Below are 13,488 nucleotides of genomic sequence, written 5' to 3' on the forward strand. Positions count from 1 at the left end.
GAGGAAATATTCTGCCTTTTTAATATTTCCTAGGCTATTTCAATTTTCTAGGAGAGGGGTGGGTCATAACTTCCTACAGTACAATGGTTTACCCTAAAGCAGGGAGGGAAAAAAACCCCAAACACCTTAACAAAAGTTGCCAGGCTCCTAAAGATATGTGTGTACAAGATTTTAATATTAATCAGAATATAGAATGCAGAATAAGTTGGAATGAATTTGGACGTCTTCTGGTCCACCCCCTGCTCAAGCAGGAGACCTTATACCATTTCAGACAAATAGCTGTCCAATCTCTTCTTAAAAGTGCCCAGTGATGGGCCCCCAACAACTTCTGAAAGCATTGAGTGTTCTCATTGTCAGAAAATTTCTCCTTAATTGGAGAAATGGATCTCTCTTTGTTAAGTTTTCATCTAATGCTTTTCTTGCCTTCTGAAGAAAAATTTGACTCCCTCCTCTGACAGTCCCTCAAATATTGGAAGGCTGCTACGTTACCCCAGTCTTTCTCTTCATTAGACTACACATATCCATGGAGTTCCTGTAATTTAGCCTCCAGTCCCCTAATCTTGTTTGTTGTCCTTCTCTACACTCTTTATAAAGTTTCAATATCTTTTTAGAATACTGGCGACCAAAACTGCGAGCATGGTCTTGCTAGTGCAATCAACCTATGCTTCCCATGAGGAAATGAAGTTTAGTAGCAAATCAAATGGCAATAATATGTAATTTAAGTGCAATAAAACAATGCATCACAAGCCCTTTCAGCTAAATACTCTGTGAAAAGTAAATTGGACTGAAGTGATTGACCATTTCCTTCATGGGATAGAAATACTGTCCAATAAAGAGCGAAAATAACTTGAAGGGTGGGGTGATCTCGGTTTGATGATTTGTTGTTGTAAATAAATGGATAGGTCGCTTACCAAATTTAAAAAAGCACATAAAGAGGCCAAAAGGGGAGGGCAGGTTTATACTAAGGCAGCATTATACTATACATTGTGCTCTTAAAGCTATTGGCTGTTCGAACCAAGAGTCTGTCGAATGACACATAATTTGTCCTATTAGAATGCTGACTGGAAACAGACATAATAGATAAATGTCAACCTATCATTATGGGAGCCTGCTAAATTCTCCTTTACTATTGGCTTTGAACGGGAAACGACAGTTTCTATAAGCAATAGTAATAGTGATTGACAGATTTAGGGCGGGCCGAAGAGCAAACGGGCGTCGCTGAGGCCGGATGAGAAGAATCCAAAGGGGAAGTTTGTGGGTTGTTACCTGGGGCTGTGAAAGGAAGCGGTGGAGTGTGGGGGGATTTACCCCCCCAGGTCGTTGCTATGGGCAACCGAGGAATGGAAGAGTTGATTCCGCTGGTTAACAAGCTACAGGATGCTTTCAGCTCTATTGGACAAAGCTGCCACCTCGACCTGCCACAAATCGCCGTGGTGGGTGGTCAGAGCGCGGGGAAGAGCTCGGTCCTCGAGAATTTCGTCGGCCGGTAAGTCGAGCGATCGTTCCAACGAAGGGAAGTCAGAGAGGGCAAAATGCCGACCGAGTTTTTTGATCGGCCGGCTTATAGTAGTAGCCGAGGGAGTTTGCGGAAATGCCCTCTGAGAACGTCACGCTTGTCTCAAGCGATGATTTCGGAAGCAGCCACCATTAGAGGTGGCCTTAGTGTAATCGCTCTCTGTGAATAACTTCCTTTGCCAAAACGTATCGTATTTCGTGAACGTTCCGGTTACGCTAGTTGCGTTAGCTGAGCAAGAAGTTCACAGAGATACCAAAAGTGGCGGTCTCGAACAGAGGTTTCCGAGTGGGTTGTCATGGGTGACTTGGGAATAGCGAGGTGGGGTGATGTTTTTTGGCGGATGGGACTCTCCCGTCCCTTCCCAGCTTCATTGACAGGTTTCAGGGAAGCGGCTGTCCGAAGAGTCCCCGCCGCCTGTCTTTTCGGGTAAATGGTAGGATGGTGCTAGAAGCGACCTTCGTACTCCTTCTACCCTTATCTTGTTCAGAAGGTGCCGCTTCATTGTTTCCTGGAAATTTTGGTCTGGTTCTCATGTTATATTTTCATCGGTAATTGTGCAGCTGATGTTATAAATAATGAAAATTGAAGTGATTTTTCATGTAACGTTTTAAGTTTCTCTTTTGCAAAATATCTCCTAGTGTATTAACGTTCTTTGTAGTCCCACTTTTTTAGTACTTTGCCACTTGCAGAAACTTTCCAGTGACTAATTTGTTTATGAATTATTTTTGTTACTATGTAAACAGAAGATACGTTTTTAAGACCCTTCCTTAAAAGTTGCATGAGTAGAAAAAGCATTACCTCCTTTTCTTTTGTGTGCAGATGGTGCATTAGTCTTAGAATAACAATTTAAAAATCTTATTAACCTGGACTTGTGTACTATCTGCTTTGGATAGTGGAAGTTCTGATGGCTGCCGCCATCAGAACTTGGGATTGCATTTTGGGTGCTTGGCACCCAACTCACATTTATGGCCTTTTGCATAAATACTGGCATTCACTTCTGGTTTCCTGCAAAAAATGCCCATTGGGTATGTAGGAAGAAATATCCATCTGGTTCTGTTCCAAGCCAGGAGAAAGGCCCTGAAGACAAAATGGAGGCTGATTGGAAAGAAGCACATGAATGGTTCTGGTGCAGCTGACCAGGGAGTTTAAAGCGAAGGGTTTTTATACCTTCTCTTGGGCTTGGCTCTTGAGGTTCCTGTTCCTCTGCAAGAACATGTATTCTGTTGGCTGTTGTTAAACTCCCATGGGACCATGTACAAATCCCAGGAGTTTGTCTGAGCTAAGTTTGGTTGAAGTTGCTGAGGATGATGCAATGTCTTCAGGAGATTGTGCAATGTAGTAAGCTCTGTGTCTTGGTGGGTTAATCCTACCATTGTTGGATCATGGGTGAGGGTATTTGCTTATGAATAGAGTTATCTATCTCCTAAGTGCTGACATCTGCTGAGGGCTATTAAGAAAGGTGGGGGCTATTTTCCAAGAGCATGTTTCTCCATTTCTCATCCAGGGAAATATAATATTCTGTCTCTTTAATATTTCTCAAAATATTCCATTCTTCTAGGAGAGGGGTGGGTGCTGACTTTCTACAGATAGAGTTGGTTTGGTTAACAATAACATTTCTTAATTACTACAAAAAGGTTGTTTAATGGGTGTGTTCATGTGATGACCCGGGGTGGGATTCTACTGGTTCTGTCTGATTCTGTAGAATCGGTAGCTCTGAAGAGCAGCAGACATAGAACTCTTACTTGACCTTTATTTCCTGTTTTTTCAACCAGGCACAGCTGTGGTTGAAAAAGCAGGAAAAAAGTGCTTTTTCAATCTCTGTGCACCTGCACAGCACTGCTCAGCTGTCCAGGCAGCAAGCTGACAACGATATATATATATGTGCATGCATGCGCAAATCATAAATCACCGAACTGGTAGTTACAGTGGTCGCATCCCACCTCTGGATGACCTATTTAACCAAGTTGAATTACAACCATAATTTAGGCTTAACTATGGTCATAAGTGGAGTATAGTATTTTTCCCCACATAGCCATAGTCGTCATCTCAAGCTACTGATCCCTCTTGTGGAAGCCATTGTAGGAAGTTAGCACCCACACCTCTCCTAGAAAATTTAAATATTCTAGGAAATATTAAAAAGGCAGAATATTTCCCCTAAAAAGAGTAGAAACTCAGAAGCAGAATCTCACCTCAGAAGCAGAAACTCACCCCCACCTTTGTTAATGGGTGGGCCATTAAGGCTTGGGCCAGAATACTTTACATAACAAAGATCTCCAGGTAAAGCAGTTGCCAAAAGCCCTTTTCAGTGCATCATCATCCAGCAAGGCTCAACCTAGCCTGGAACTCAGGACAGCCTACAGTGCCCTGCATGGCCTTACGGGAGTCTGACAACCAATCAGAATACAAACTCTAATTCAAATCCCAATAAAGGTTATAAAACCCAGGCACTCTCAGCACCTCAGCCCTTTTTTTGATCTCTTCCTTCAGCTTGAAGCATGTGATCATCCTTTGGAGCTTCAAGCCATGTGGTCTTGCTGTCCACCATTAAACCATCTTTCTTAACAGTGTCCATGTTTCCAGTGTCTTTTTCCCCACTTGGAACTGAACCCAGAAGGATATTTCTTTCAACAATTGTCATATATTGCATCGTTATTCTATTTAAAGTTACTTATATGTAGGGTAGAATTATTTCATTAATTATTTTTCTTTTGAGGATCAGAAGTGTATTTTCTCTAGACTCTTATCCCGCCTTTATTACTTTATAAGTAACTCAAGGCAATAAAGATTCCTTTATTCCTCTTCCTGTTTTGCTTAAAACAACAACCCTGTGAGGTGAGTTGGGCTAAGAAAGTCACCCAGTTGATGTGAAGTAACCCAACTGGTGGAAGTAGAACTGATAGTCTCCTGATTTATAGGCTAGTACCTTAACCACTAGACCAGATTAGCTCTTCATGATTTATTAATGTATAAAAGGGAATTCACCTAATTACACATATAGACTTGAAACCAGAGATTTTTTTATTGGGAATCTTACCTGATACATACAAAATAAAGCAATATTGATGAGCTTTCCCAAAGTAAATATTTTATAAATTCATGCTGCTTCTCTAATTGTTACCTTTTAAACTTTAGAGGGAATATTAAGAGCAAAATCAGTCATGATCAGGCACCTATGAATGAAGGCATATGGTGGTCATAGAACCGGCATTTATAATTTAATTCAAACCAATATACAATGTCATAAAATGAAGCTCATTTACTCAGAAATGTCCCAATTTTTTTCTGAGTTTATTTTATGAATAAAATATTTTAAAACTGATTAAAATTATTTTAAGCAAGGATGTTATATACTGATGCTATATATTTGTACTTAATATGTGTGGAGTCCTATCTTGTCTCTCATTTACAGACAATCTTGACCAATTAACTTGTTAACTTCATGTAACATTAAACAAATTAAAGCAAATATTTGAGTAAAACATTATTTCTGTTGAGAGACATTTGTCGATGGGGCAAAATGGTGGCCACAAGGCAAATAGCTTCATTTTGCTTCCTTGGGTGGTCAGCACAGTACTGCAGAAGCTTCTGAATGCAGACCTCTCTAAGGCAACATAATGAAGCAAAGCTGCGGTGGGCAGCAACCATGTAGTTGCCATTTTGTCCACCCATTTGTGGGTGGGGACATTTGTGGGTGGGGACAAAATGGCAGCTGCCTTATAAATGGCCAGACAAATTGCTTCATTTTGCTGCTTTAAGAGAGGTCTCCATAGTACTGAAAGAGCTCACTGTTTAGAGCTTTTTAAAGCAGCAAAATGAAGTAGTTTGTCCTCAGCCTATGTGGTGGTAACAGGGTGGATTTGATTTAAATCAAGTTGATTTAAATCATTTAAATTACTAATAAAAAGGCTTGATTTAAATTATAATTTTTAAAGAGCAACTGTCATCTCTGTCCCTCAGTGGCTCCTTCTCTGATCCACTGTTGACTCAACAGCAATCCCATTCACTTTAATGGGATGGCTGGTGATGAAGCAGTGACAGAAGAAGGTGAGGGGCATGGCAGGCAGCAAGTGAGTGGATGCCCAGTAACAGGCGCTGCCATGATGGATCTGAAATGACAGATGCTCTTTAAATGATAAGGATTCATTCTTGCTGGTAGTTAGAATCTTTAATATTATTATTTGCATACAAAATGAAGGTTTCCTATTTATTTATTTATTTGATTTATATTGCCGCCTATTTGCCCATGGCAACTCAAGGTGGCTTACACAATGTAAAATCATATTTAATAAAAAATAAAAACAATAAGAACTAACAAAAAGAATCAAATAAATTAGTAAAGTACAATACAACAAAATTTGGGAAAATAAAAAAACAAAACAAAACAAAAACCAACTCCCATCCCCCCCACCCCGGCGACAGCGAGTCACATTAGCCATCTGATGGGTTCCCTCCTTCTCTGGGTTCCCCAGGCCCACTGGCAAAACCAGGTCTTCAGTGTCTTTCGGAATAGTCTTCGGAATAGTCACCAAGTGAGAGCTGTATTGAAAGCTGTGAATTCCAGTAAAGCTGCAGGTCCATATGGGGTGCTGGGGATAGTAGTTAAAATCTGTGCTGACCAACTATCAAAGGTCTTAACAAGAATTTTTAACATCTCCCTGCAAACGGCTGGTGTTCCATCATGTCTGAAAGCAGCCACAGGCATTAGTGCAATGGGTCTATAGTCATTCAGGCTGTTTATTGCTGTTTTCCTTGGGGCTGGAATTATTCCAGTCCCAAAGAAAACAGCAGTAAACAACCTGAATGACTATAGACCCATTGCACTAACGTCTGTAATGATGAAGTGCTTTGAGAGACTGGTTCTTCAACATCTCAAGTCATGCCTTCCATCAAACTTTAACCAATATCAGTTCACCTACACAGGAAATAAGTCGACAGGCAATGCCATTGCTACTGCATTCTGTAGTGAGTCATCTAGAGCAGGGGTCTAGATGACCTTTTGGACCTTTTGGACCTCAGGGACCACAAAACTCAAAATTTTAAATCCCAGGGACCATTAATATGAATTTTGACTGATGGTGGCTTGCTGATGTTCATGGGAAAGAGAGAGATCTGATCCCCCCCTCTCTCTCTCCCTCCCCCCCCCTCTCTCTCTCTCTCACACACACACACACAAGAACACGCAGAGGCAGGGGTGGGATTCAGAGTTATTAACCTGTTCTGTGGGTGTGGCTTGGTGGTCATGTGACTGGCTGGGCATGGCTTATATGTAAATATTATAAATATTTATGTAAATATTGAATTTTTTTTATATAAAAAGGCAACTTTTACCCAAAATCAGGCAAAGCAGGCAGGCAGAATGAGTTTCTCACAGAATCACAGATTTACTCTGAGATCTACCATTCTGCCATTGGCTACCTGAGTCTGTAACATAAAATTTGCTTGCAAGCAAACTCATAACATTTGCAAACTCACAAAATTAACTCACAACACACCATGTATGTAAATAGCAGGAGGCTAAGCAACACACTGGTGCGGTGGCCACAAAGGCAGGCGGTGGGGGAATGGAAGACGAAGCAAGGCAGGGGTGTGTGGAGCTTCTCCCCATGCTGCCCACCGGCTTACCTGAGTTCTCTGCCAGCTAGGCACTGAAGTGCTGCAACTGCCACGGCAGAGAGGAAAGAGAGAGAGAGCACAAGTTCTCCAACCTCTGGGTGTGTGTATGCGTGTGTAAGAGAGAGAGAGAGAGCAATCCATCCTTCAGCCGGGGAACTCAAGCGGCTGGCAACAGCAGAGGCAGCAGGAGCCACCTGAGCAGCCATGATCTACCCCAATGAGCCAGCCCCTCCTGACGTACTCTCTGGGTGTCGCCATTTTTCTCCTCGTCCTCCCCACTCAAACGGGACAACAGGTCGTCTCATTTCTCCCCCAGCGCGGTGAACTCTGGCTTCAGTTGGGGCATTCAAGCTGCTGCCGATAAGAAGAATGGTGAAGGTTTATACCACCTGGCTGGCCAGGCAGGCTGGTTGGGGAGTGGGGGATAATGGCTGTTCAAGTGGCTCCTGCTGCCCATACTGCTGCTAGCAGCTTGAGTTCCCTGGCTGAAGGATGAATAGCTATCTCTCATATACAACACAAAAACAGGTTGGAGAGCTCTCTTGCTCTCTCTGTCTCACTGTGGTGGTAGTTGCAGCACTTCAGTGCCTGGCTGGTGGGTACTCAGGTAAGCTGGTGCGGGGCATGGGGGGGCAGTTCCGTACCTCCCTGCCTTGCTTTGTCCTCCACCGCCTTGCTGCTCAGGTGGCTCATGCTGCTCACACTGCTGCCAGCAACTTGTGTGCCCCGGCTGAAATACGGATCACTTTCTCCCATACACACACACACACATGCAAACAGGTTGCATTGGATTTCTCTTTCTCTCCTTCCCCCCCCAATTTGCATGCAAGTATGCTCTGTGGGACGAGATCTCATTGAGTAGTTAAGTGGAAAGTTGTTGGGGGAGCAGAAGACTGGCAAACATTTTTCACGCCGAGAATTAAAGTTTCTGGGTCCCTGACTCTCTGCAAAAGGTGATGGGTGCCTGATCCTGTGCAATATTATAGCACCCAGGAGTGCCCATTCTCAGCATGAAAAGCATTTCCAAGCCAACTCTCCTCTCCCTTCCTTAAAGGCAAAGAAACAGAAACAAAGAGAGGAGACAGGTATTTACAAGGTAGGTGTGTCCTTGTGGCAGGAAGGTAGGGAGAAGCATGAGATATCTTAGTGGGTTGGGGAGGTCTTGAGGGTCTGTTCTATCACTAGACACCCCTCCCATGGCCTTCCCCATCCTGAGATACCTCATATACACTTAACAGATGGCACTTTGGCACATCTTGAATTGTTAGCCCTTACCATTTAAAGAGCACCTGTCATTTTAGATTCATCATGGCAGCACCTATTAGTGGGCATCCACTCACCTGCTGCCTGCCACTTCTCCAGTGAGCTGTTCCGAGCATCCAGGTCGGGGTAGTAGGTCCGTCTGACATTCAATAGGCTGAGCAAAGTTCTGAGGACACTGCCACTAGCTGCTTGCCCCCAGTTTAGCTCAGCCTGTCATTCAAGCTAGACGTGTATACTGATCAGGATCATCGGAACACTTCTGGCTTCTCAGTGAGACCAGTCCTTTTTTTTTGGCATATTTTCATTTTCATTTTCATTTTTTATTTTTACAGTTGCTGACAATCAACGTTGACTTTACCAGCTGCCATCAGTTGCAGCAGGTCCCTTTTAAGGGGCCATAGCGGCGTGAAAAGCGGGAGCTTGATTCCGCTGCTGAAGCCTCACTTTTAAAAGGCTTCAAAATCATTCTGCTGACTTCAGTGGCAAGTGCTGGTAATTCCAGCGCAGTTCCACTCTTCTGTGCCTTCTCAGAGCGTCGCCCTCCTTTTTAATTTTTTCCCCAAAATTCTTACTCCCACACTCGCACCGAGGCTTCCTGGGATGCCTGAGATTTAAACTTCATGCCGGTGGCTATTGCCTCTGGCACCATTTTGAATCAGCTTTTTTTTCGCGCTGAAATCTAAACTATCCAAAAGGTGACTTTTTTCCCCCCTTGCTGTTGCAGCTCCAAAGAGGAAATTTTCTTTTAGCTGCTTTTAGACCATTACAGCAAGTAGCTTCTCCTACAAAGTAGAAACTTGCCTCAAGGCTGTTTCCCACTGACCTTTTTGGAAATAGCACTTTGTACAGAGGCTTCCTCAATCAGTGCTAGCTGGGCAGTGGACAGTTCACGCCTAGGACATTGACAGCCTGCACATTAAAACTGTCCTTTCTGAGAGGCGATTTCACAGGGAGTTTTCAGACTCAGGATACATTTGGTAATTTTTTTTGTCCTTTAATCTTGACAGGTCACCTTCAAATCATTTGAAACTTGAATTGATTTTTTGTTTTGATTTTTTTGGAATTTGTTTTTGAATTTTAATTTTTTTAAAAAAATTAAATCTTTCTGCAAGGACCTGACTGTCATTAGTAGGAGTCACTGCCCGCACTTTGGAGCAGACTCCCTGTGGGTGAGTCACTGCCTGATAGCCAAAGAAATACTCCTGTCTCCCATGGAAGACAGGAGCAATGGAAGGAGAAGGCTTCATTTGTTTCAGCGAGTCAGGGTCCAGAACAGGGGTCACCAATCTTTTGGACCTCAGGGACCACCAAACTCATAATTTTAAATCCTGCGGACTACTAATATGAATTTTGACTGACAGTGGCTTGCTGACGTTGGTAGGAAAGTATGTCCTATATTCCAGAGCTGCAGTAGTCACAAGACTGGCCCTTTGGTCATCCCGGAGCAGCTGCTCCACCACCCAGGTGCACTGGCCTGCCAGGAACTGGAGGAGGTACTCCAGGATGACCAAGGGACTAGTCCTGTGTCTAGTGCAGCTCTGGAATATGGGACCAGCCCGTGGTGGGGTTGGAAATCTCCACTGTGGGGGGGCACATATAATGAGCAAATTTGTGGGTAGTGCAAAATGCAAAAAGCAGTGCAGTCCTTGCTGGCCAGGATGAGATAATGGTGCTGTTACAGCAAGAGGGGGCCGGCAGCACAGGCGGGCTGAAGTGGTGATGGAGATGGCTGGAAAGGGTGGGAGCTATTGTATTTATGCGGCATCAGCATTCCGCCTTCGCTTGAGCCTGGCTGAAGGTTCCTGCACCACTCGTGCTTCAGCACTTTGACTCCCAGGGACAGGAGCTTGGCCAAGCTATCTGCAAAATCATCTCTTTCTCGAGAAGTGCTTGCAGAAGCAGCGCAAGAAACTTTGGTTGGGCTCTTGAGAGATGAGAGTGACTCTGGCTGCTTTTCTCTGTGAGTGCTCTTCAAGAGAGACTATTTTGCAGGTAGCTTGGCCAAACTCCTGTCCCTGGGAGTCAAAGCGCTGAAGTGCAAGCAGCGGAGGAAACTTTGGCTGGGCTCGAATGAAGGTGGAATGCTGATGCTGAGCAAATGGAAGTAGCGCGGTGGTCCTGCACTGTCCAGCCATCTCCATCACTGCTTCAGCCCACCTGTGCTGTCAGCCCTCTCTTGCCACAACAGCACCATTACTTCGTCCTGGCCAGTGAGGCCTGCACTGCTTTTTGCGCATTGCACCTCCTGCAAATTTGCACATTACACGTGCCACTCCCTACAGAGGAGATTTCCAACCCCACCACGGGCCAGTCACATATTCCAGAGATGCAGTAGTCACAAGAGTGGCCCTTTGGTCATCCTAGAGCAGCTGCTCCAGTCCATGGCAGGCCAGTGCACCAGGGTGGAGGAGCAGCTGCTCCAGGATGACCAAAGGGCCAGTCCTGTGACTTCTGCAGCTCTCGATTATGGGACTGACTTTCCCACCAATGTCAGCTAGCCACCTCGGGTGGATTTCCCTCCCCCCCATTGGTCTTCCAGTGGCTCTTCTCAAGGTAAGGTTTGTGCTTGGCCAAAGGGTGGGGGCCAGCGGGTAGGCAGGCCATGTGGGTGGCGCCACCTTGTGTTCCCACACAGCCTGGATTAATTGCTTTAGGGGGGTGCTTTGGGGGGAATATTTCTCTGCGGACCATCAAAATTTTCTCGTGGACCATCAGTCGGCCGTGGCCCACCGGTTGGTAACCACTGGTCCAGAATATCTACTAGAACCATGACAAGGAACAAATCCAAGGATTCCTCTCGCTCCAAGAAGCCCTCAAAGGCAGTGGAAAAATATGAGAACACCACCAGAAGGCGCTGGAGAAACATCTGGAGAGGAGTCTTTGGGAGGCTGAAAAGAATCGACAGTCAGCCTCCCCAGCAGTTACCCTAGTCACTCCTGAGCCTGTCCCAGCACCACCTTTGGACCTCTCGGTCGCTAACAGGCAGTGACAGCCAGAGAGCCCTACCTTGGTCCTCAAGAAGAGCACCTGAGGCATTTGTCCCTCAGGCCCCAGGAACAGCTTTCAACAACATGGCTGATCCGAGGATCCCTGCTTCCATGTAAACAGGGTTACAGGCTCAACAAAGCAAAAGACCCAGAACGGCGCCTGAGGCTACCTTCACCCCAACTGCAGCAGGGCTCTGCGCAGAGGAATTCCTCCCCCAAGACATCCCTCCGTCTATGTGAACCTGACTATCAGAGGCAATCAAACACGTCATCGCCGCAGTGGTTCAGCAGACCTGCCAGATGTGATCTTAGATGTCAGGCCATCTCCAACATGGGTTTCCTCAACCCATGCAGTTCACAGCAGAACCCCCTGATTTCCAGGTACCACCCCAACCCACGTATCTGATGGGGAATCTGCAGGTGTTTCAGCCACCACCTCATCCCATCCAAGACATTGGGGAACAGCAGAGGGTCAAGACCATTACTCGCAGGTTTCATCAGATGACACGGATTCCTCCCCATCAGAGGCAGAGGGCCAACTAGACAAAGATAGAGGATTAAGGGCTAGTCCTGGAACAGCCTACATTCATGGGGCTGTTCCTCCTGCAACTATTTAAGTCCTTGTTGTTCAAGGCAAAAAACACTGCGCACCTTGACAACCCTTCCACTTCTCCAGAGCCCGCCCTGACTATGGGAGAGTTGGATGATTTGATTTTTTGCAGAGACAGGGGTCATACTAGTTCCGAAGATGTTTGTGGATGTGGTGGGCCTCCACAGGCTCCTGTCCCAACCTTACGGTTTATGATAATTTTTTTTATAATTCGGGTTTGGATCTCACTGGGTCTCTTCAGACACCAGTAGTTAATGATCCAGTGATGGCCCTAGCAGCCTCCTCCACTGTGCCCAGTGAGATGGGGGATGCTTTGAGACCAGAAGATAAGAGGGCGGAGCTAGCACTATGTAGGGTGCACCAGGCTGATGTCTGGGCCATCGAGGCGGCTACAGCTGTGTCTTTTTTCACACTCACTTCCCTAAGGTGGCTACATCACTTATAGGATTCCATTCCAGCCACTAACATCAGAGCCCACCAGGACATAGCGAAGTTAGTGGCGGCCATGGAATTTTCCATGGATGCCACCCTTAACACGGTCAAATTCTCATCCCAAGCCATAGCCTCCCAAGTGAAAGCCCACTGTCTGCTGTGGCTCCGCCATTGGCAGGCAGATACCAAACATAAGTGGAAGTTGGCAGCCATTCCCTTCGATGGGACAAAACTGTTTGGGTCAGCCTTGGACCCTGTCCTGGTAGAGACACAGGACAAGAAGAAGATATTATCTTCCTGGTCCCGGAGATCAGATTACTGCCCAGTCCAATCCTTTCAGAGGACTTCCTTTCATCCCCCCACCAAGGAAGCTACTTCCAAAGAACCCAAAGGTCCTTTGGTTTCCATCAAGGACAACAACCTGATAGGGCAGACGAGCCCAGGCTAAGAGGCCCTTTCGCGGAGCTTGCAACATATTCTTTCATCGCTCCAAATAAACATCTTACCGACCCTCCCTTTGGAGGCTGGCTGACATTTTTTGCCAATCAATAGGACGCTACTACCTCAGATGCCTGGATTCGAGAGACCATAAGACCAGGTCTCTCTCTAGAGTTCCTCTCCACACCCCTAAACTTTTTTTTAATCTCTTTTACTTTTTACTTTAAAAAAATTTTTATTGGTTTTTTAAAAACAAATATAAACAAACAAAACATAAAAACATCAAGCTATCTTCCATAGGTGTACATACAGTGTGCCGGGTGGTTTACAAATTGTTTTGTGCTTCCATTTCGTAGTCTTCAATTACAATTACATTACATATAATCTCATATTGTCAATCAAAAATTAAATACCTTAGTATCATTATTAATCAATCATTTGACTCTACTTTTATTCATTCATGTTTTACAAGATAACCATAATTTACTTAATTTATTTTATAACAGTTCATATTATCATCCCAAATCTATCCTAAAATCATTTTGTAGTTATAAGAAAGAAGTACATCTTTATATATTTATTATTTTCTAAGAATCTACATATTTCATTACTGTACTTTGTTGTCTAAC

At 44.8% G+C, this 13,488-nt stretch overlaps 1 protein-coding gene across 14 annotated transcripts in view; it reads left to right on the forward strand.

Moving 5' to 3' along the window:
- Positions 1-1,234: 1,234 nt before the first annotated feature.
- The window catches only part of DNM2 (dynamin 2), a 166,714-nt gene continuing 154,460 nt past the window's right edge, over positions 1,235-13,488 (forward strand). For all 14 annotated transcript variants that reach the window (XM_087926047.1, XM_087926050.1, XM_087926051.1 and 11 more), the window contains exon 1: positions 1,235-1,486. In XM_087926047.1, coding sequence (XP_087782173.1) covers positions 1,326-1,486 — 161 coding nt within the window. In that variant the 5' untranslated portion in view covers positions 1,235-1,325. The remainder of the gene's footprint in view (positions 1,487-13,488) is intronic.

This window comes from Pseudonaja textilis, chromosome 2 (genome assembly GCF_049901715.1).
Source record: "Pseudonaja textilis isolate UNSWEBS1 chromosome 2, rPseTex1.2, whole genome shotgun sequence".
Classification (NCBI taxonomy): domain Eukaryota; kingdom Metazoa; phylum Chordata; class Lepidosauria; order Squamata; family Elapidae; genus Pseudonaja; species Pseudonaja textilis.